Here is a 25,469-nt window from a genome sequence, read left to right as displayed (position 1 = left end):
TACACAATTATTAATTAACGATCATCTGTCCTACGTCATTTGGTTTGTTTAAATTCGTATGTAAACTTCTTGTGAAACTGCTGAGTAAATATCGCATTAATTAACAAAATATACTTAAATAAATTCACAGAATTGAAAATACTCTTCAATAGGCACCCACTTGGGTCTGCTCCTGGCTCTCTGATAAGACACAATCAGAAGGGTCAGAACCGTTGTCATCCCTATCAGAAACGTGGTCTAGCTTCGCAAGCAAAAAAAAATTCAATTGTTTTTCATTTACGTTGGAATAAAAGCTATTAGGAGTCGCAGTCAGGATTTTTTGCAACCCATATTAATGTAGTTTTTCACACGATCATTTTAGTAATTTAAACATTTTTTATTACTGGTGGTAGGACCTCTTGTGAGTCCGCACGGGTAGGTACCACCGCCCCGCCTATTTCTGCCGTGAAGCAGTAATGCGTTTCGGTTTGAATGATAGGGCAGCCGTTGTGACTATACTGAGACCTTAGAACTATATCTCAAGGTGTGTGGCGCATTTACGTCGTAGATGTCTATGGGCTCCAGTAACCACTTAACACCAGGTGGGCTGTGAGCTCGTCCACACATCTAAGCAATAAAAAAAAAACTTACGTATACTCGTAGATAAACATATAAACAAACTTACATCATAAGTTCTTCTTCTGTAAAATCGTTGCTTACAGCTGGAAGGGTAGGATGGTTTGTTTACACTTACACTATATTTGATTTGATACGAATCGTATCCTACGGACATTTTCTTTTTCAGGGATTTTATGACCTTGTAACTAAGACCTTTACGTCAAGTCTTATTTTAATTTTAATTAAAAGTGCACTATTACTTCATGTTAATATTAAATTGTTTTTATACTATTTTTAATATAAGTTTATAAGTATTTATGTCTTTTAATAACTCTGCAAGTAGCGGGGGGCGGGATGAAGAATCAGACTTAATTTTCACATCACTGAGTTCACTAGCCAATACTAAACTGTCAAGCAAGAAGTTTTGACAGTCAAAACTAAGATGCTCCATGATGCCTTCTTTTTTTTATGATTGAAAGATTACTGGTGGCCCGGAGGCCTTTCCAGTTTCACCAGGACAGGTGGGCGAGCAAAGGCTCAGCCAGGAGGGGTGGGATTTACTAACAGCTACCCGAGCGCCTCCGAAGGAGACCTAACAGCTCAAGAGTAGCTGCTTCGCGAATGAATCTACTACCGGATCGGAATCGCGACCCGCTGAGAAGATCCGGCGAGAAACTCAGCGAGCTGATTCATGGGTTAGTTTGCACGGCGAACTCTTTGTCGAGTTCGACGAGTACGGTTACCGAGGTCCCTAAGCCTGCTCCTAGTGTTAGAGCTGAAGGCGTCTAATGCAAAGGTTATTGGATCTGATGGATCCGTAAGGACGTGTCTAGGGCATGTTGCCTTCTTTGGATTCACAGTGTGTACATTGTTTGTAATACTCGTAATGCCAAGTCTAGCAAGGTGCGACGGCGAAAAATAAATAATACTCCCGAACCTCGCATAAATAACAAGAACAGTTTAAATAACAACAAAGGTTGGAAACTTTTAAAGATTCAAATAAATGTAGTGTGTTTCCAGAGGTCTTTTTTGCCACGTACCATCCGGCTATGGAATAAGCTCCCCTCCACGGTGTTTCCCGAGCGCTACGACATGTCCTTCTTCAAACCAGGCCTGTGGATAGTATTAAGCGGTAGGCAGCGGCTTGGCTCTGCCCCTGGCATTGCTGAAGTCCATGGGCAACGGTAACCATTCACCATCAGGTGGGCCGTATGCTCGTCTGCCTACAAGGGCAATAAAAAAAGATGTGTGGTGTCGTGGGACACCGGATAAGAACGAAGTTCTTTATTATAAAATATTAATTTTAAGTTCTATTCGAGGTATAAAGAAAATTATTATTCGGGTGTACATTTTTTATTATGGTTTTTTTATTGATAAAAATAAAAATAATTAATTGATGTCAGAGAAATTAAATATTGTTATTTTAAACAAAATTTAATTATACTCAATAATCTCTTAAAAATAGAAAAAAAAACAAAAAATAAAAAAATATATTTATTTATAAATTTTCTATTATAATTATTAAAATCATAATAACCGTCATCACGTAGACTATACATTAGACACTGTATAGCCATCATACTAAGACTATACATAAATAATAAAAATCGGACGTTTTTTCCCGGTTAGGGTACCCCTTCGCATCGTCCCATAAGGAACTTCATTCCAAAAATAAAAAACAATGCCTGAGAGACAACCCGAATGTTTATTGATTACACGGTCTGCTACAGTATTGCGTGTAGGGTCAAGGTGACGCAAGCGGGAAGACAGATCGACGCCGTCGCAGCTGACTCAAATCTCAAACCGTAGTCAGTTCGGCTCAAACGCAGATTCGTAAGGACGTGAATATAAGCAACAGGTATGTCGCATAATGTGTTTTCGAATTTGAATTTTTTTGTTTTCTCATTCTTCGTTTTTGATCAATTATTATAGATTTAATAAAAAACGACTGAAGCCAATTGAAAAGTTTTAGTTTATCTGTAACATTGTTTTTTTGGTATTAAATTTTAACATAATGTGTGACGAATAAATGCACGAATATTTTTTTTTGCGGTAATAGAATTCTTGAAGTATTCTAGTATGAAAACGTGGGCTAAGATTAGTGTAAAAAACACGCTTAAAGTTCCATACACTTTTATTTTTTCAGACAATAAACATTATTACCTGCTTAAAACTTTCATCAAATTAATAGAAGTGATCAGTTTAATTTATTTTTTGTTTATTAGTCCTGGCTTAGAATATGTGACAGTAATTTTTATCGCGTCTCAAATTTCTAAGTAATTCAGTGTTCAAAATATAACGTCCATAAATCTATCTTTGTCGCCTACGACTTACTTATCCCTACGATTTACATTTTCTGGGTTTTGTGAGGCGTCAACATTATTAAAATTACTTTTATCTTTTAGTCTCACCTTCTGTGATGACCATAAAAATTGTAAAATATTCAAACGTCGCAAATAATAAAAAGAAATAATAAACAAAAGAAAACGCGAGATTAAGCCCTCGTAAGTAATTTTATGAAATACCAATTAACTATATAGTTATAATGTGATAAAAAAAATGTTGTGTTTACTAGGTTCGCGGGTCATTTAACCAAGTGATTTAAAACAATATACAGTTTGTCTTCAATCGATATTAACCTATTTTTTAAAATTCAATAACACAAATTTTATCAAAGATACTTGTTAAAAATTTGTATTGAAACTAAAGTCGCCTCCAAAACAACAAAAATTGAAGTTATAAACAAAACCTGAAAATTCCACAATCAAATTCTACGCTAACCCAATTAGTCGATCATCAGGCATACATGACCGCTAAAACTGCATATACCATGTTAATTGTTAAATAATCACGTGTGAAACAATTTCTACAGATACTCTGTGGGTGAGTGAAAATACGAGATGAAAGGGAATACTTGTATCGTGTACACAATTATCTACTATTTCATATGTTTATGAATAAAATATGAATCTAATTTCAAGTTTTAAGTGAAATATTATTCAATGGTTTTGCTTAGAAAACTATAGGTACTTAAAAATAGGAGAAACCTTCTGTATGTATTTTTTACATTGGACAACCATTATATTGAGATTTTGACAGTACGTCCAGTTAAAATAGGCAAAGGCATTAACGTTGTAATATTTATGAGCGCTAGAAACCTCCTTTTCACTGTTACTGAATTTAAAAGGGAGCAGTGATAAATAGAAGTAGATCATATGTATATCAACAAGTAAAAAGTTTAAAATATACTGTCTTGAAATCGAATTAAAAGTTTTTTTTTTTTATGATCGAAGGCTTACTGGTGGCCCTGAGGCCTTTCCAGTTTCACCATGACAATTAATGTGCGTAAAAAAAAACACAAAAATAAAAATAGTTCAAAAGAATAGGTACCAGTGTTGTCTCATTTTCTAGAAACTCACTGAGTTTTTCGCTGGGTTTTTCAGTATATCGCGATTCCGATGCCGTGGTAAAGTACTACGAAGTACTACTCTTGGTAGGGCCAGTGTTACCAAATTTACTTAGCTTGAACCCGTGAGCTCACCTACCAGCGAGCGTACTCTACTTAGTCTACCAGAGATTAGGTAGAGAAAGTTTTTTTTCTTGCATTGTCAAAAGCTCCTCACTTATATCGGCTAATTCTTGTTTTGAAAAAAAAAACTAAGAATATCTTATTGGGAACTTGGCTTTAAATGAATTAAGTAATACCAACAAATTTCGATAATTTTTTTGTTACCTTTTTTTATTGCTTAAATGGGTGGACCAGCTCACAGCCCACCTGGTGTTAAGTGGTTACTGGAGCCCATAGATATCTACAGCGTAAGTGCCGCCACATACCTTGAGATATAAGTTCTAAGGGTCTCAGTATTGTTACAACGGCTGCCCCACCCTTTAAACCGAAACGCATTACTGCTTCACGGCAGAAATAGGCAGGGTGGTACCTACCCGTACGGACTCACAAGAGGTCCTACCACCAGTACAAGTACAGTTTTTTTTACGTAAGCTCTATGTACTAAAATAGTTTCATTTTGCATTCAGGGCACAATTTCAACCCTTATGATTCGGTTAGTCTCAGGGTTCAGTGTTATCTTGGGGCTTTACATTCGTCTTTGTAGGTACGGTTAAAATTAAATCATGCCCGACAGCCATTTGGGTTGATTTGTCGTAAAAGGAAAGAAAAACCTCAGAGAAATCTGTTATTCAGAAAGCGTTGATGGTACCCGAGGCGGTTACACTGTAGGAAAAGTGAATATTTTGTGAAGCGTTTCGCTTCCATTTACTGTTTTGGAAGTATGTATACAAGAATCATATATCGTCTTCTCGTGTTAAAACTGTATAATCTCAAAACTTACAAATTTTACAGGAGAGAGTTTTAAAGGTTTAACATTTGTGATATTTTTAATATTAATCATCTTTGCAACATTTATTTTTTATTTTTTAACAGTTACATTATCTGTCTTTTAAATTAAGATAAAATTATGTATGAATTTTTTTAATAGTAGTCAAAACATAGGTAAACTGAAAAAAAATCTAAAACTAAACTACGCTCTTTTGACAGTATTTATGAGAAAAATACTGGTGATACCAAATGATTCCGCATATTAATTCAATTTCGAATATTTTAGGAAATGAAAAGACTGATGAAAAATGAATTTTAACTGTAATGTATGTGAATAATTGTAATTTTTTCTCTCTCCCGTCTATTTACAAAATTATGTTAATATTAAGTAATTTCATCTTTTTCGTTTTTATGTTACGCTAATTAAGGTAGATAAAAAATATTTCTGTCAGCGAATCGACCACGTAAATCCTTATTTAGGATCTCGAGCTTATTTACAAAAGGTGCAGGCATTGCGCATTTCTCTAATCTCCTAAGCGATTATTTCTTGTTTCATCTAGACGCTTATGAATCAATACTTTAATATGCGACAATCACAATTTGATTTATCATCGTTGGAAACAATTCTTGTTTATAAATTTAAATGTAGGAAACGACGCAATAAGGCAAGTCGGCCTTCCTTGCCCACAAAAGTACAGCCTCAGACTTAAAGATTGGGCACACTACTGTTTCTATACAATCTTTCATTGCTCCAGTAAAGGGAAACAGATGGGACCGTCAGCTTTCTCTCTCTCTCGCTCTATCTCTCTCTCTCTCTCGCTCTATCTCTCTCTCGCTATCTCTCGCTCTATCTCCCTCTCGCTCTCTCTCTCTCTCTCGCTCTCTCTCTCTCCCGCTCTCTTTCTCTCTCTCTCGCTTTCTCTATCTCTCTCGCTCTCTCCACCTGTGTAGGTTTCTTCATATGCACTACATTCTTTTCGGTTTCTTTAGGCATAGATAATACCAGGCGCATAGTTACGCGGTAAGCTATCTTAAGAAAACGAGAGTAAATACTTTTTATTTTATTATAAACATTTAATTTTAACATAATGCTCAAAGAATCTGAATTTCGAGATGTTTTGAACAGATAAATCTACTTTTAAATTAAGTTTTTGTACCGTAGTAAATTCTTTACTTTAACATTAGTCGTCATTGTGATATTAATTCCATAATATTCCTGAAAATTCTGGATAGGTTAAAAAACGTTGTTTCCAGAATTCTAATTGCTTGAATTAATATAAATCGGTCGGACGATTTACAACTTCGAATTCAATTCACATTTCAATATTGTTAACAAATCTTTAACGTTATATTAGAACACGCTATTAAGTTTGCGATATTAATTTTCTAAATCCGCATTTAAATAGCTTGACTTTTGAACTGAACTCTATTGATAAATAGCATTTAAATACATATTAGTTTGATGTAGGTTAATGTTTTAGTGCGCGATAAAATAACTGTGTCTCTTGGTCTTGATTGGACTTTATAATCGTTTCGCGAATTCGATTTTTATTAAATTTATTAGTGTTGCAAAACCAAATAATTCGCTATGCTATGAAATGTTAACTTTTTTTTATATTGCTTAGAAGGGTGGACGAGCTCACAGCCTACCTGGTGTTAAGTGGTTACTGGAGCATCTACAACGTAAATGCGACACCCACCTTGAGATATGAGTTCTGAGGTCTCAGTTACAACGGCTGTCCCACCCTTCAAACCGAAACGCATTACAGCTTCACGGCAGAAATAGGCGGGATGATGGTACTTACCCGTGGCGGACTGACAAGAGGTCCTACCACCAGTACTGACATATTTTATCTACATATCTGTTGAATTATTTTTGGTATTGGTAGACAAAATAATTCATACTAGTACTGTCCATCACATTCAACTCTAATTCACCTACTACTACAGTCTTTACATATATTGAAATAACGTTCAAATTTCAATACTTTGTCTTTCAATTGGAATTAATTATTGTTTCATGAAAGAAACGGGTTGAAATCGGCTTTTGCTTTAACTTTATATTCATTTTTTTTAAATAACAGTGCATAAGACTAAATGTTAACGAAAAATATTGTAATGAATTCTATTTTCGAAACTTTTTTTCACCTTTCGCCTCAAATCTAGATTCAATATAGTATATAAATCGTATACGAGTCACTCAGATATCAAGCTGTACGTGTTTTTGCATCATTTGAATTTAACCTTCATTAAGTTGAATATTATAATATGGGAAGTTCCGCGTTGGTTTATGCTGTAAGCGATTAGCGTTTTATAGAACGAATCGTTAAATAAAATGTTTTTTTTATTTTTAAAGTACATATTAATCTTTTTCTTCTAGTGCCATCTTCGTTAAGGCAATTTGAACCTTATGCACACCAATTTTAAGCAACGAACGAATGTTTTTGCTAAATCATTGTTGTAACATTTTCGCCTTTGCATTCTTTATTTCTTTGTCCGTTGTCCTTAGATTATAAGGTATATAAGCTATATTCAGGATTATCATTTCATCATTATCAGTTTCTTAATTTGTAAATTTAATTTTAGATAAAATTTGTTTGGGGATAGGTACCTTGGTAAATGTCTACCTTGCCATACACAAAAATAAACAGAACAGCTAAACAATCCTTAAGGTAAGAGTTCTGGCATTGGCTTGCCAGAAAAAAAAAAAAAAAAGGTAAGAGTTCTGGCATTGGTTTATATAGTTTAGAAACAATGTCAACCACTTTCAAACCGGTTGTCTTAAGATCAATAACCATTAGTAATGCATTCCGTTTGGAAGGATGTGCCAGCCGTTGCGACACAAAGCACGAAGTGGATTGTAGACTTAACAAAGCCATTTCTGTAACAAACAAAAAAAAACATTGGTCTTTTGTTGGCAATTTTTTAGATCAGATTTTTTTAATTTTTTTTTATGGTTTTGTTAGGTGAATTGTCTCTCAGGTGTTAACTGGTAATCGAAGTACATAGATATCAACAACATAAATGCCACCACATTTTTTTTTCTTGTTGACAGTCGTCACCCGCCTTGACACATGGGTTCTAGTCTCAATTGTACAGTACAAGTTGTAAAGGGTGATGCTAATGAGGGTGAGGATCAATTAGACATCACCGATAAGCGCTTTCATCTTTTGTCAAATATTTCACTACCAGCCTATGATCGAGCTTGATTATCTCTAAGTGAAACGAATAAGCTGATGATAATAAAAAACAAGTAAAACAATAAAACATCTCCGAAAAATTCCTACGCAACAATTCATGAGATAATCCAGCAGATTGAATTAATCTTTGCCGGTCAACATGGATTACGGGAATCCCGATAAAACGTGTTTGTAAAGGCGTTGATTATGAAAATCTTCTTTGTCTTGTGTCATATTAATTACTACACGTGCTCTCTGCTAGGTACTGACGGGTAAGTGCCGTCATCTCACCTATTTCTGTTCTGAAGCACACCGCTTTGAATTTACGTCTTTACTTAACATCAGAAGAGCCGTGAGATTATGTATCTTTATTTGGTGCGTAGGTATACGGGCTCACGGACCATTTGGTGTTTAGTGGTGACCGAAGCTAAAATAAATGTGACCACCTAGTAACGTGAGATCAAAATCTTAAATTAGTGGCCATCTCTCCCTTTATATCGGAACGCATCACAGCACAAGTAGACACTTACCTAGGTGCTTAGCTTGCAATACTTTGAAACCCGTAAAATGGGCAGGTTTTTGCCAAAAACTTTAACACTAAGCATAACGGGTAAAATTCACTTATCGTTATTATACTTTTTTTGTTTTGTTTTGTTTATTTTAAGTAATACCTACTTGTCGACCTATCGGCTATGGTAGAAATAGGTACTAGTAAGCGTTAGTATGATTATGATTATTATAAATGGGTTTCAATGGCCAATGGTATTGGATATACAGCATTTTTGTATGGAGCGTTTTACGAAATCTGTTCAACAGCTTCCAAGGTTAGCAGAGCGTTGACACGACACATGATTGTAGTCTTTGTTCTCCTACCTAAACGCCTACCAACTTAACTAAGAACGGATCAAACTAAGATTGATTGGCGTAATAGCCGCAATGTGATTTAATAGATGTAAATTTGTCAATGACCTTTGTAGTTTTTTTTATGAATTTGTAAACACAGCATTGTCTTTAGTTTATTTCAATTTATCGTATGTATTTGGGGTCTACAAGACTAGCGATTTTGAATTTGAAATTAATATTCTATTCTATCTTCTATAGTTTTAATTTCATATCGATAGGGTTGCATCCGCCAACTTCCTATGATTTAAATCACGATATTTAAACTTCCTTAAACAAGAGTGTTTGTACCTATCATTGTAAATAAATGTTTTGCGTTTGTGTTAAGGTCTCTTTACTGCTCTGTATGGGTAGATGAGCTCAGAGCCTAACCGGATTTTTTGCCACGCTTTTTTATTAACAGTGGCTAATCTGCATTTTTAACCGGACCATATTTATAAGTACGAAATTTTAAATTTTTGCGTAGGTATTTGATATTTTCTTTCGTCGTGCAAGCATTGCATGGACATGTGTTAACTACGTACTAGAGGTCCCGCAGTAGTCGAAATTCGACTATAATTAATTAGAATTGTAAGTTTGTACACTATTATGATTGTATTTTATACTTCTATAATCACAAATTTCGCCAAGACTACACTATAAAAATATTAACAAAGACAAACAATATTTAATCTATTCTCAATTTGACAACAGACGTCAAGAACAAAAGTTTGACAATAAATAGTATATATGCGTGTGTGCGTCAAATACATGGTATGTAGTGTGTGTAATGTTTTCTTTATTGATTTAATGTATATTTTATGCATTTTTAAAAAAAAAAATTAGCATTATGCACTTCTTCTCTATATTCTCTATAAGTGTGGAAATTTTCATACTCCTCCGTCCGCGCAATTTTCGTAAAAAGGGATACAACGTTTTTGCTTCACGTATTAATATAGGTATAGATTTTTACGTAAAAATTTGTACTTGGATTGAGCACTGGATTTGAACTCTGGCGCAGTGGCGTTGCTTGTTATGACTACACCGGGTATCTTATTCTTTGAGCCATGACGACTTCAAGGTGTTGAGTGCTTATAGAAGCAGCCTTCCTACCTTGAGACATGGGATCGAAGTTATAATTGAATTGTTGAGTTGAACAAGTTTCTTTTTTTTTTTATTGCTTATATGGGTGGACGAGCTCACAGCCCACCTGGTGTTAAGTGGTTACTGGAGCCCATAGACATCCACAACGTAAATGCGCCACCCACCTTGAGATATAAGTTCTAAAGTCTCAAGTATAGTTACAACGGCCGCCCCACCCTTCAAACCGAAACGCGTTACTGCTTCACGTTAGAAATAGGCAGGGTGGTGGTACCCACCGGCGCGGACTCACAAGAGGTCCTACCACCAGTAAAAACTGACACTGACACTTTACAACTGAGACAGTCACACTTTTAAAACCGAATGTTGCTTCACTGGCGTAGATTATCTAAATTTTGTTTAGTAATTAACCAAAAAAAAATTTAGCAGACCACTGATAAAAACATCACTTTTACTAGTATTTCGCTTACAATAAACTAATGCATACATATACATCTAAAATACATTAACAAACGTAATGCTCCGTGATCTGAAACAATGAAACAAAAAAAAAAACAATTTTTGCTACATCCGTATCACATAGCTATTTTGGTTCACTAATTTGACCTTATGAGATATTACAAAACCATACGGATCGAATCCCACGAACCGCGTAATGTCAAGGGAACTCCGTGATAGAGTACGCTCTTTAACATTATTGTCTGGCTGACTTAAAGGTATCTTATTGAAAATGTCTTCGAGTCTTTCTTTAATGACTGTACCTGAATGATTTATGAATCAGCCTAGATGTAGAATTTGTTGTTTGTTGTTTCTTTTGTTGTTAGGTTTCCTTCGGAGGCGCTCGGGCAGTTGTTAGCAAATCCCACCCCTCTTGGCTGAGCCTTTGCTCGCCCACTTGTCCTGGTGAAACTGGAAAGGCCTCCGGGCCACCAGTAACTTAGTAATCTTTCAATAATAAAAAAAAATAAAAAACAATCCAGCCTTGTAAGGTTGTAATATACCGCGGTAGACCGACCAGAAAACAGCTTATTAAAAATGTGATTTTATCAAATACTAGCTGACCCGGCAGACTTCTTAGAGCTACAATCGATAAATAAAAGACCTAAACTTTTGTATAAAATAAACTTAAAACAAACAAAAGGATTCCTCCGACGGGGGAACATCAAAGAAAAAACAAAATTGTTATTTTTATTTAATTCCGAGCATTTTCATATTTATCTACCTTTTAAACTTTCTTTGGACTTCCACAAATCATTCAAGACCAAAATTAGCCAAATCTGTCCAGCCGTTCTCGAGTTTTAGCGAGACTAACGAACAGCAATTCATTTTTATATATATAGATAAAGATAATGATTATTATAACAAACTTTGTGTTACTTGATTTACTTAAACTCTGACTGACTCAGTGGTGCAGTACTTAGCGTCCCTGACCGTTGCACCGACGGTCGTGGGCATCGATTCCCACATCAAGCAAACATTCGTATGATCAACAGGTCTTTTTGCTTTTGCCTGGGTGCCTATTATCTGTATATGTATATATTTGAAAATATGAGTATGTATGTCAGCCTCTGATTCCTATAGTACAGATAAACCTAATTTCGGAGCGAATGATCGTGCGTACACGTGTTTTGTTCTCGGTTTTTTATTATTCCACACTAATATATAAATCTACAGTGGTTTTACGAATGTTCCGTTATAACTACTGAACCATGCATTCGATTGACTTGAAACTTGGTATGCATGTAGAAAATACATGTAGGTACTTAATAGATAGGCTATTATTTGTATGAGTGTTGGACTCCCCACATCAGTTGCGGGGGCGTTAATGATGAGAATCTTTATAGGGGGTGAGAAATAATAATGTTAATTTTAAATTCCCAGCGAAGCGGACGGCTACAGCTAGTATTTATTATGACTCTTAAGACTCTAGAGTCTGTCTGTTCATTTCATGTTTCACATGAATTATTTATCCCTTGTGGTCTGTAGATATAGCTTGCCGTCTATTATGGAGTCTAGAATGGCACCTTAAGTCCCTGGAGGTCCGACTCAAGTCGTTTAATTAACAGCGTTTCAAAATCAACAAGAGATCTTCTTGTGTTTACTTTTCATTTGCGGGCGCTGTTTGTATTTCGGTGCCCGCTACGAATACGATTTTGTGCAGATCCCTTTGTCATCGTAAAACTAAATTACGTGTCTATAAGTTTTTTTTTTTTTGTATTCCTTAGATGTGTGGACGAGCTCACAGCCCACCTGGTGTTAAGTGGTTACTGGAGCCCATAGACATCTACAACGTAAATGCGCCACCCACCTTGAGATATAAGTTCTAAGGTCTCAGTATAGTTACAACGGCTGCCCCACCCTTCAAACCGAAACGCATTACTGCTTCACGGCAGAAATAGGCCGGGCGGTGGTACCTACCCGCGCGGACTCACAAGAGGTTCTACCACCAGTCATACGAGAAATCATTATGACAATTCAAAGCATCAGCACTTTTTAAAATCAGTGAAATGAACGCGGTATTTAAATAACTCAAGATTGACGGAATATCTTTTTTATTTTATTTATAACTAGCTTTTGTCCGCGACTCCGTCCGCGTGGAATAGTTACTTTGGCATAACGCTACATTTTATCCCCCACTATATTTACGTAGAAAGTGAAAATATTATTGTATTATAGGATGTTAAGGAGTTATTTAAACTCCTATTTTAAAACATTCTTTATTGGTGCTCCACTTGTATTGGTTTTACCGTGATGTTATGTAGCCTATAGTCTTCCTCAATAAACGAGCTATCTAAAACTGAAAGAATTTTTCAAAATGGACCAGTAGTTCCTGAGATTAGCGCGTTCAAACAAACAAACTCTTCAGCTTTATAACATTAGTATAGATATTCTTGAGGTATTTTAGAATTACGGAATTGAAGAAAAATTAGAATTACATTATGAAAACGAGGTCTACGAATCTCCATTTTATGGTCTAAAGCCTTTTTTATTTATTTATTTTTTATTGCCCTTATAGGCAGACGAGCATACGGCCCACCTGATGGTGAGTGGTTACCGTCGCCCATGGACTTCAGCAATGCCAGGGGCAGAGCCAAGCCGCTGCCTATCGCTTAATACTCTCCTCAAGCCTCTTTTAAAGAAGGACATGTCATAGCCTATCCCACCGTAAACTGAAAGGCGAGGCTGCGAATGAAATAGGCAGGGTGGTGGGTGGTAGCCTTTCTTTTTCCACCAACAAATATTTCGAAAAAAATATTGCCATTATCGAACAATACAAAAGAAGATAAATGAAAATTTCTTTTTCCATTTCTTACTCGACTTAAATTGGCCTTTATCATCTGAGCGTAAATTAAAACCGCAAATATATTGACAAAGTAACAAAGCAATTTACTTCTTAATGCATCAGGGGTTCATTGAACCGATTTGTTTCACATCATGTCTTCGATTGTTTGTTTTTGCCGTTATCTGCACAACGGGATGTATAAACCGTAATCTGTTGTTTTAGTCACATAAACACGTGCCAGGAAATAGCTTTTATTTTCATGTAAATTTTCTTTTTAAGCTATGTTTTGGCGAGAAAATCGCTCACACAAATTTCTAAAATATGATGCTCAACCAATTAAGGATAAAGGATTTTAGAAAATATATTTATAATATTAGCGAATATTATAAATTCTTGAAGCAATGTCTTCTTTCAAACGGTAGCATTGCGATGCCAATGTCTTAGGATGACGGTGACTAATTTCCATCGAGTAAATCGTATGATGCTCTGCTATCGAATAAAAAAAGAATTTGTACAAGCTAAAACCATAATACAACAGCTACAAAATGTATCATATTGATATGATATTGAGCTGACAGTATAAAACTGTAATTAACAATTTTTTTGAAGTCATCGTGGCCTAAAGGATAAGACGTCCGGTGCATTCGTATATAGCGATGCACCGGTGTTCGAATCCCGCAGGCGGGTACCAATTTTTCTACTGAAATACGTACTTATCAATTGTTCACGATTGACTACCACGGTGAAGGAATAACATCGTGTAATAAAAATCAAACCCGCAAAATTATAATTTGCGTAATTACTGGTGGTACGACCTCTTGTGAGTCCGCACGGGTAGGTACCACCGCCCCGCCTATTTCTGCCGTGAAGCAGTAATGCGTTTCGGTTTGAAGGGCCCCCCCTTCAAACCGAAACGCATTGTACCCACGCACCCATTGTAATTATACTTGAGACCTGAGAACTTATATCTCAAGGTGGGCGGCGCATTTACGTTGTAGATGTCTATGGGCTCCAGTAACCACTTAACACCAGGTGGGCAGTGAGCTCGTCCATCAATCTAAGCAATAAAAAAAAGACGTTGCGTAAAAAGACACCGTCTGTCTTCCAGCTTTCAGTTGCTTTGAAGCAGTGGTCTTACTACCTACTTTATTACCTACCTTTACTACTTACTATACTACCTACAAGTTAAAGTGTATTTGCTTTATTGCCAAAATAGTCGGAATTACGACAACAATTCGTGCGTACTCAGAATACAAGTCTTGGATAATTATTACGAATACCAAAATCACCGACAGATAACAGTCATAGTAGAAAGGTGCGTTTTCAGTAAATGCACTACAGTTGATAATAAACGGTGATCCCATGGACATGACAATGTGAACAGAGAATACGTTTCAATAAATTAACAAAACGCAACCAGCCTTTACATGAACTCAGAGTTATAGTATTCTTTATTTTATAAATTCAGACGTGATCAACACAGCATTCAGACTAATACCCGACATTGAATTTGTAATTTGGTTTTACAAAAGATTCATTTCAATTTGATTTGGAACACGACTTCGTGTTCGGCGTGACGTGTCCGCCCATTAAAATGATCCAATCGCATTAAGTATTCAATTATTTAAATAGAATATAATTCGTCTCGATCCCTTTGTTACTTCAGAGTTGCAACAGCGAAGTTTTTGAAGTCGTCGTGGCCTAAAGGATAAGACCGGTGCATTCGTTGTTGCGATGCACCGGTGTTCGAATCCCGCAGGCGGGTACCAATTTTTCTAATGAAATACGTACATAACAAATGTTCACGATTGACTTCCACGGTGAAGGAATGACATCGTGTAATAAAAGTCAAACCCGCAAAATTATAATTTGCGTAAATACTGGTGGTAGGATCACTTGTGAGTCCGCACGGGTAGGTAGGTGCCACCACCCCGCCTATTTCTGCCGTGAAGCAGTAATGCGTTATGGCTTGACGGGTGGGGCAACCGTTGTAACTATACTGAGACCTTAGAACTCATATCTCAAGATGGGTGGCGGCATTTACGTTGTAGATGTCTATGGGCTCAGGTAACCATTTTATATCAGGTGGGCTGTGAGCTCGTCCACCCATTTAAGCAATAAAAAATAAAAAAATCTTCTAGACCAATCTTAAGATTTTCTGATCAACTACATCGAAACCGTCGCCGTTTTGGAGTCTATAAGGAAGATAGTTACACACATCAACTTTCATCATAATATATAGATTAAGCGCCCATGCGTATCTGATATTATATGCGTATCTGTATCTCTCTCTAATGCTTCGATTACGATGTGATGAATGCAGTGCGTAGATTCAAATTGTCGGTGACTCAACAGATATGTGCGTTTGCTTCTTTTTTAATTTACTGGGTAGGAAAATAATTTCAGGGCCCATCTGCTATTGAGTAATTACCGGTACTCATCAGAAACACAAAGTGAATTCCACCATGTCCATTCATATTTTATATATTTAGTTGTACCTTTGCACAGAATACGACATACATTCGCAAGGAATCATTACTATCCTCCTAGTTTGGGGCTCGATACAATTAGTCATCGATTGGTTATTAATATTTCGAAAAATTTAAATACCGTTTTTGGAATCTCATTTATAGCCTATAAGACAGAATTATTGGATATATTCACCAGTAAAACACAGTGCGCGTAAATTTTCTGTCGGTCTCGAGCGATAGGATCGGCGGATTGAGGGTTGCAGGCCAAGGGAACCTTCACCCAGCAATAGGCGGATCAGGTATCGAGTCGGTTAGATATAAGTCTATAGCTTATTATCTGGCAAGTGGCTGAAACTGGTGGCGAGAACATTCCCAATCCTGCGGACAGAATGGAAAGCAGCCGACGTCGCCCAAACACGTCGTTACGGATCCTCCCGATCCACTAACGGTGCTTCTAGGTACCTCAAGCACCAGTCATCCTTCTCGTCGAATCCGTCGCTTGTGACGAAGGGCTCGACGAGCAAATTAACCCTCAGACACAGCCTACTGAGTTTCTCGCCGGATCTTCTCAGTGGGTCGCGTTTCCGATCCGGCGGTCGATTCTGCGAAGCACGACTCTTGCTAGGGTTCGTGTTAGCAACGTCATTAGGTTTGAGCACCGTGAGCTCACCTACTAGTTAAGGCGACGCTGATATAGCCTCTCAAGGCTATCAGCATAGGTAGAAAAGAAAAAAAAAGGTGGCGAGGAACAATCGAGAAACTGTAAAACGCAATTGCTGCAAGTAAAAGCAGCGCGGTCCTCAGGTATACCGATTGAGGAAGTGGAGCTACAGCGAAAAACATTTCCTTAAATAAATGAATCGCATTTTATTTTCAGGATGTCTCCGGCAGCGTCGTTTGCTGAACGATGGGCCCGCGATAACCTGTCCAGAGAAGCCACAGTAAGCGAGCTCCAAGTATTACGCCTCTTCCCGATCACTTGTGACGGAGATGAAGCAGAAGCAAGCAAGAGAGCCAGGAGATACTACAAGGCTAGGGGACCGGGCGGAATGACAGAGCTTTGGCATAAGCGACGTCCTGATGACGAGGATATTCTGTCTAGCTGTCAGGATGCGTAAGTTTAACTAATATCTTAAAGACTGGTTGTCGATAGCCTATATAACCTATCTTTTGGAATTGACTGGCCATTATAGCATAACGTAAATTCTGTCATTCACCTCAGGATATGAGATCGAAACAGTGGTAGGGCTTATCATAAGCAAGAACGGGTATCCGCCATCCTGCCTTTATCTACTGCCAAGCAGATACTTTCCAATTTGAAGGGACAAGCGTGATGCATTTCGATCTCATGTTTAAAGGTGGGCCTGAGCATTCCTCATAGCTATCGATGGAAAGAATGCCTTGCATTGCATTGCGGAAAAGCGTCAATTGAATAGTATGAAAACACCAAGTGACTTCCAATCAGTTTACTGTATTGATTTATGTCTCTTCTGAATTACAGATACATAATCCCGTTACGCGCAAGAAGCGTGGGTGGTCGTCGCATGACGCTGGTCAGGCTACCGGCCCCAACGGCATTGGACAGACCACTTTCGGCAAAAGCCCTGCTGTCGCGATGGCTTATGATTTTAGACATCAGGTACAGAATCCACCTATATTGTATACATGACCAAACAACACCACATAAGCACTATGATAAAATTGGTTGCGAATCTTGGAACATGAGATTGAAGCTCCAACTCTACTAAAATATTCGTTATCCTTCTACTTTTCGAGCCGGATTACTTTAAAATATACATATCGGATCAAAAAATTGTTTTGTATGCAATAAGTGAATATAAACGATGAACAAATAATATAATCCTCATGTAGAACAAGTACGGACTTGTAAACCTGAAATTCTACTGTTCGTAATAGATGAGAGAGTAACAGCTAACCAAGTATTTTCTGTTTATATTAAATAGGATTTATTCTAAAAGATTATGCTCGATATACCCGATTACCGGAGCCCATAGACGTCTACAACGTAAATGCCGCCACCCATATCGAGACATGCGTTGTAAGGTCTCAGTTCTAACAGTACAACGGCTGCTCCACCCTTCAAACTGCATTACTGCTTCACGGCAGAAATAGGCAGGACGGTGGAACCTACCCGCGCGGACTCACAAGACGTTCTACCACCAATAATTAGGCAAATTATAATTTAGCGGGTTTGATTTCTATTACACGATGCTATTCCTTCACCGTGGAAGTCAAAGGCAATATGAGCACAGTTAAACAATAAAAAAACCAAAATCTCCTATGTGCACTTTTTGAGATTTTTACTTTTTGACCTTTTCGTATAGTTCGCAGCCCTATCTACCGTATAAAAAAAATGTTATGTGTCTATCTATAGCTTTAATATTTATCTATAGCTTTCATTTGATATAGTTCTTAAAAATTCACCTTCATATAAAATTTTATACGAAAATGTTTTTACTCGTTAATTCAAAATAGAGCTTTTGCACATAGCAGGTATTGATTTGACAGCGACGATACACGACGATACTTGAAAACTCTTTTATGGTATAGCCTCGTGCTTACATTTACATAACAGACTTACCTAATATATAAGCTTAGACAAAGAGGCTGAAGGTTAGCCAATGTACAAAGTAATTAAATTAATTTGCCAAAAGATTATCAATTTAAGCCTTTAAGCTTTAAGCCTTAAAATGTTTCGTTGGTATTCTTCAGGCTCCGAGAAGATCCGACTCCTGGTGAAGAAGTAGTTTTCATAGACGTGAGCGACCTTCAACCTTCGCACATTAAAAATCATTTCAGAGGAACGTACTGGAAGGACTTCGTCTGGTGCATGAAGGTACGTACGGTAAACGTTAAATTTTACGATTGTTTTTAAGAGAACAATAAAATATTTATTGCCCGCCATTCTTCAGGTTGTTAAGAAACTTTAATGTTCGCCAGAAGGATAACCGCTTTGGCATTTTATTTTGCGACTTCCTTTATGTTTTACTATTTAGCTTCACACAACGCGATTGCTAATTGTTTTATGGTGAATGTTTTGTTACCATAAAATAAGGCTGATGTTCACAGCTTAATAGTTAATTAGTAGATAGATAGCACATAAATTCGGTTTAATAAACAACGTAAGTACACATGGCAACCCTACCGTGTAGCCTATTATATTATTTAAGTCGTCGTGGCCTGAAGGATAAGACGCCCTGTGCATTCGTATCGAGCGATGCGCATGTGCCGGTGTTCGGATCCCGCAAGCGGTCAAAAATTTTTCTAATTAAATACATACTTGACAAATGTTCACGAATCTTCTTCTAAGACTTCCGCGGTGAAGGAATAACATCGTGTTATAGAAATTAGGCCCACGTGGCGTCTTATGAGCCTGCAAGGGTTGGTACTATTCTGGTCTATTTCTGTCGCGAAACATTAAGCTTTTTGGCCCAATATGTTACATAGGATATTTTAAATTTGCAACGACGATATATTATTACTTTTGCCAACATTTTAGTATAATTTCGTCGTATTCTCGATTCAATCTGGGTCCAATTTACTCCAGTTCCGTACGTCAGAATTTCTGCTAATTCCACATAGTAAATAAACAGTAACAAATTTATACTTTTTTCTTTTTCTTAGATTGGTGGACGAGCTCACAGCCTGGTGTTAAGTGGTTACTGGAGCCCATAGACATCTACAACGTAGACGCGCCACCCACCTTGAGATACAAGTTCTAAGGTCTCAGTATAGTTACAACGGCTGCCCCACCCTTCAAACCGATACGCATTACTGCTTCACGGCAGAAAATAGGCAGGGCGGTCGTACCTATCCGCGCGGACTCACAAGAGGTCCTACCACCAGTAATTACGCAAATTATAATTTTGCGGGTTTGATTTTTATTACACGATGTTATTCCTTCACCGTGGAAGTCAATCATGAACATTTGTTGAGTACGTATTTCATTAGAAAAATTGGTACCCGCCTGCGGGATTCGAACACCGTTGCATCGCTTCAACACGAATGCACCGGACGTCTTATCCTTTAGGGCACGACGACTTATATATAGGTACTAATATATAAATCTACAGTGGTTTCTACGGATGTTCTGTTATAACTACTGAACCATACATCCGATTGACTTGAAACTTGGTATCCGTGTAGAAAATACATGTACTTAATGGATAGGCTAATATTTATATGAGTGTTGGACTCCCTAATAATAAATGTTAATTTTAAATGCCCAGCGAAGCGGGCGAGGTACGGCTAGTGTACTTATAAATCCTGTGATACTTTCTCAGATACACTATGATGCTGCACAGTTAATAACAAATTCAATTCTTACTCCACCACGATTGTCAATTTGAATGTTTTCTTTTCAGTCTGCTTACCCGCTTCGATTCGCAGAAGTTCACGTAATTAACACGCAACGGCTCAAGACCGTCTCCTTACTGCTGCTGCATATCGGACTGTATCCGTGGAGGCGTAAAGTCGTGACTATCCACACGAATACGGAAGAAATAAATCAAGCCATGGGCATCGATTATTTCCCTACAGACGGATTGCCTTACGAGTACGGCGGGAAAGCTGGCTCTATAAAAGATCTGAACGGTAATTTCACTGTTCTACTGTTGTTATTTTTTTGTTATTGCTCTGATGGTTGGACGAGCTCACAGCCCACCTGGTGTAGCAGACAGTTTCTTATTTAGATATACTTTGGGTTTGTGAGGAGGAAGATTTTACAATAAAATAAAATTATGATGCAACTTTCGTGGCTGACAGTTTATTAGTGACAACTTTTGAAACAAAATAAAAAAATTTTAAAAATATAAATGACAGTTGTTGCTTTGCAACTAAACTTTTTACTGCGGTTCCGAACACCTGGTGTTAAATGGTTACTGGAGCCCATGGACATTTACAACGTAAATGCGCCACCCACCTTGAGATATGATCTAAGATCTCAGTATAGTTACAACGGTTATCCCATCCTTCAAACCGAAACGCATTACTGCTTCACGGCAGAAATAGGTAGGGTGGTGGTACCTACCCGCGTGGACTCACAAGAGGTCCTACTATCAGCATTTATTGCTCATATCTAATTTAGTTATAGTCTCGAGATACGATAGTAGTAATTTGGTGGAAATTTGAGCTTTCACACTTAAGAATCGAAGGTAAATTACAATGAATCAGTACTCAAAATAGTAGTTTTCGCTGCGTCTTTTGAAATGGATTTTTTTTGTTGAGCCACTATTTTGTGATATCGTGCCAAGAGTCATTATATACATGACGGAGGAGAAACGCTGAAGGAATGTTTTTAAAAAGTGTGACGTCAGCATTGTTGACGTCACGGTCATAAAGTTCTCGATGATGACTCATGTTTGGGCTTCCAAAACAAAACTTCACGAGAACTGCGTATATTGCACGAGAAGCATAACAACGTTACAGAGAGATCCGTACTGTACTACGGCTCGGACACGAATGACTAAACGCTAGACAGCACGGCCGTATTTATAGGACTTCGTACACGTCAGCGTGTTTACAAGTATTAAACACGTGAGCGTGTTTACAAGATTTTAAAGTATTGAAATTACAATAAAAGGGACTGTTTAACATCAATTTCTTATCACAGAGTAATTAGTTGATGATCAGTAGGTAAATAGTCATATTTGCGCCGACACGGCCATACTGACAGGCGGTGCGTGCTCTGCACCGGCCTCGTTGATTCTCGTAGGTTTTTCTTTGATTCTCATTGACCTGTAGGAATAAAAAGTTTCTCTGAGTAGCGCATCTGTTATACTTGCGTTACTTGTAACTATGAAGGTTTGAGACTTATTAATGCGATTTGATTGTAGGGTTCTCGGAGGGTATCGTAGGGTTCTCGGAGGGTATCGTAGGGTTCTCGGAGGGTATCGTAGGGTTCTCGGCGGTTCTCGTAGAGTTCTCGGCGGTTCTCGTAGAGTTCTCGGCGGTTCTCGTAGATTTATTTAAGGTGTTCGGATAAGGATGTTGTGTAGTGTGATGTTGTGGCGTACACTGTGGTACTTATGTAGTGGGCGTACACTGTGGTACTTATGTAGTGGGCGTACACTGTGGTACTTATGTAGTGGGCGTACACTGTGGTACTTATGTAGTGGGCGTACACTGTGGTACTTATGTGGTGGAATTTTAGTAATCAAAAATAAAAACTTATCTTTGAGTGTTGATTTTGTTGCTCGACCATGCTGATTTGTGAAGTAGATGTATAGGCTCATCGGCTGTTGCTGGAGGGTAGTCTTCTTCCGCCGATATGGTTAAATGGTCTCCAGGTTCTTGCTGAGCGGAGGCGGCATGTGATCCCACTTCTGATGACGGAGGAGAAACGCTGAAGGAATGTTTTTAAAAAGTGTGACGTCAGCATTGTTGACGTCACGGTCATTAAGTTCTCGATGATGACTCATGTTTGGGCTTCCAAAACAAAACTTCACGAGAACTGCGTATATTGCACGAGAAGCATAACAACGTTACAGAGAGATCCGTACTGTACTACGGCTCGGACACGAATGACTAAACGCTAGACAGCACGGCCGTATTTATAGGACTTCGTACACGTCAGCGTGTTTACAAGTATTAAACACGTGAGCGTGTTTACAAGATTTTAAAGTATTGAAATTACAATAAAAGGGACTGTTTAACATCAATTTCTTATCACAGAGTAATTAGTTGATGATCAGTAGGTAAATAGTCATATTTGCGCCGACATACAGTATATGATAAATGAAACAAAGAATCCGGTTTCAGAAATTACACACCCTGTATATAAACTCGACACTTAAGATCCTTAGGGTGGATGATTCGTACTACCTCAATTAAAGGAAAACACAGCATTCATAACAATACAATTTATGCTCGAGGAATGTAAAAATATGAAAAAAAAAACAAACGCTTGAAATAAAAATTCACTCCACTGAACATCTAATAAAAGTCATAAACAATAGACATTAATTTAACCAAATCAATCAAATACAATAGTAAAATAACCATATCTACAAAACCAACAAAAAAAAAATTTTTTTTTTATATTACTTCATATTTCCGTAGCACTGAAGCATTTTTAAACCTGACAACATTTACAATTGAAATTACAGTTTTGGATAAACAATTAAAAACAACTTACAGATCAATGGACAAAAAAGTTGCTAACCAATTCGAAATGGCTGGAAACGGAAGAAAGAAAATTTTACGATACCGAATTGAGGCCGGAACTACGGACGCGCCGCCAACGTAGCGCCATGAGAACGTTGAGGAGTAACATCGGTTCATACGACATGATCACCAGAACCCACTCCTGCAGGTCGTTGAACCAGCGCGACGATTTAGACGAAGGACTTCACGGGGCGTACAGAACGCTAAAAGCAAAAACGGACAGGCCAGGGAAGAGTAAATCGTGATTAGTTTGTAAATTGTATTAAATATTGTTCGCTTTTATACGATAAGATTTATAAAATAAAGATGATTTAATTCTAAAATTGATTTAACAGTGTTACTTTGAAATTGACATGTATAAAGAGCCTTTCATCGTTATCAGCTCGTATCCCGGCACTGAGGGATAAGGTTGATTCATAGTGCGTAAGGCTGAATGGTCCGCCTTCTGCATTCCTACCTGACAGTCGATAGAGAGTGCCTTACACTGGACTTGCCCCAGCCCGTTGAGTTTCTCGCCGGATATTCTCGGTGGGTCGCGTTTCCGATCCGGTGGTAGATTCGGCGAAGCACTACTCTTGTTAGGGCCAGTGTTAACAACATTTCCATTTTGAGCCCCGAGAGCTCATCTACCCGCTAGGGTAACGCTGATACAGCCTCTCAAGGATATCAGCATAGGTAGGAAAAAAAGGTCTTGCCGGTACACGATCCTCTCTATATTGGTTATGTAGCTTAGGTAACCGATGCGATATTTGAGCAGCTTGGTTGATGCATCTTCAGGACTATACGAGTCACCCAAATACTTGGCTTAAGCCCGTTCGACTCGCTGAGCGATTTAAAACGAACAGATTAGCTTATACCTAGTAACGGTTTGTTTTTCGCACCCGCTTCGGTAATACGATCGACTATACAGAAATGTTAATTGGGTTTGACAGCTTTGGGAAAGACATGTTTGGAAATGGTTTACTGAAGAAATTGAGTTTAGATTCAAATTTAATGGCAGACGATCGTTCCGGAAGATTCTTCACACCCACCCCTCAATCGTTACTTTGACCGCTGTAGTCAGTCAGTGGTGGTGATAGGCTAGGCTTGGATATAAATACTAATATAAAATTTGAATTATAAATTAAAATAATCAGTTTACTGCTTTAAACTTTATTGATTTTTTTCCCTTCCTAACCTAAAATTTGGTAGCCTAAATAGCTGTTCCAACTACGCACGGCTTGGTAGGTGAGCTCACGGGGCTCAACCTAGGACTTGCTAACACGAACCCTAGCAAGAGCAGTGCTTCGCTGAATCTATCACCGGATCGGAAATGCGACAAACTGAATCCGGCAAGAAACTCTGTTGTATCTATGGGACTTTATTGAAAAATGTACAACAAATTTTACACATAATATGAAATTGCAATAAAATATAATACTTTTTAATACCATACCAGAATGTATTAATAACTATGCAATAATGATAATTACCCTGCCTATTTCTGCCGTGAAGCAGTAATGCGTTTCGGTTTGAAGGGTGGGGCAGCCGTTGTAACTATACTTGAGACCTTAGAACTTGTATCTCAAGGTGGGTGGCGCATTTACGTTGTGGATGTCTATGGGCTCCAGTAACCACTTAACACCAGGTGGGCTGTGAGCTCGTCCACCCATCTAAGCAATAAAAAAAAAATAAAGAAAAAATATAATATGAACGAATCTAAAAGCCTTCATAAGCAAAGACAGTTTAAATATGACGTTAATTTATTATCTTCTATATTATTATTATTATTTTTTAATTTTACATGGTATTTTATTATTAACTAGCGACCCGCCCTCGCTTCGCTTCGGAAACATTAAAACACACATGAAACCAAAAAAATAAAATAAAAAAATATTTAAAAAAAGTAGCCTATGTTCATCAGGGACAATGTCGGCTTCTAATGGAAAAATAATTTTTCAAATCGGTCCAGTAGTTTCGGAGCCTATTCGAAACAAACAAACAAACAAACAAATCTTTCCTCTTTATAATATTATAGTAAGTATAGACAAAAAGTCAAATCAATTCTATATTTTGTTTTAAATCAATTACATATTTCGCTTTATCAATGTCAAAATCGCCTCAAAATCGATGTTTTTTATAAGTGTCACAGTTAATTAAAATAAGAAGTTAAAACGTAATACTCATTATCATACGTTTCTCGACGTAGTGTTTAATTTTTTTAAATGTTCATATTTCTTTTACTAAGTACCTACGTAATAAAAATTCTAATAAATTTATGAATAACAGTATGCTTTTTATTTGAAATTAAATCTAATTTAAATTTGAGAAAACACTTTTTTTGAGAAAGGATTAATTTTGATTTTAAAACTTTTTACTGTACACGCCGTAAAAAAACTTCTGCTACAGTGGTCACAGGGCACATATGTATATACAGGGTGTAGTTATATTGTTAGAAC

General features: G+C 37.3%; 1 protein-coding gene across 1 annotated transcript; it reads left to right on the top strand.

Moving 5' to 3' along the window:
- The first annotated feature begins 2,362 nt into the window (after positions 1-2,362).
- LOC101742743 (uncharacterized) lies at positions 2,363-23,358 on the top strand. Its single transcript, XM_004928871.4, has 6 exons — positions 2,363-2,455; positions 16,724-16,960; positions 17,348-17,485; positions 18,580-18,703; positions 20,232-20,460; positions 23,005-23,358. The coding sequence occupies exons 2-6, from the start codon at positions 16,725-16,727 to the stop codon at positions 23,274-23,276; spliced, it is 999 nt and encodes a 332-aa protein (XP_004928928.1). The 5' UTR covers positions 2,363-2,455; position 16,724; the 3' UTR covers positions 23,277-23,358.
- The last annotated feature ends 2,111 nt before the right edge of the window (positions 23,359-25,469 follow it).

This window comes from Bombyx mori, chromosome 16 (assembly GCF_030269925.1).
Source record: "Bombyx mori chromosome 16, ASM3026992v2".
Classification (NCBI taxonomy): Eukaryota; Metazoa; Arthropoda; class Insecta; order Lepidoptera; family Bombycidae; genus Bombyx; species Bombyx mori.
The sequence above is the reverse complement of the archived record's forward strand: the minus strand, read 5'-3'. Positions and strand labels throughout refer to the sequence as shown.

What these genes read in the sequence shown, in the direction of transcription:
- LOC101742743 (XM_004928871.4), top strand. Translation starts at nt 16,725, where the DNA reads ATGTCTCCGGCAGCGTCGTTTGCTGAACGATGGGCCCGCGATAACCTG. An exon ending in ACTTCGTCTGGTGCATGAAG is followed by an intron (nt 18,704 to 20,231) that starts GTACGTACGGTA and finishes TTTTCTTTTCAG; the next exon opens with TCTGCTTACCCGCTTCGATT. An exon ending in CTCTATAAAAGATCTGAACG is followed by an intron (nt 20,461 to 23,004) that starts GTAATTTCACTG and finishes AACAACTTACAG; the next exon opens with ATCAATGGACAAAAAAGTTG.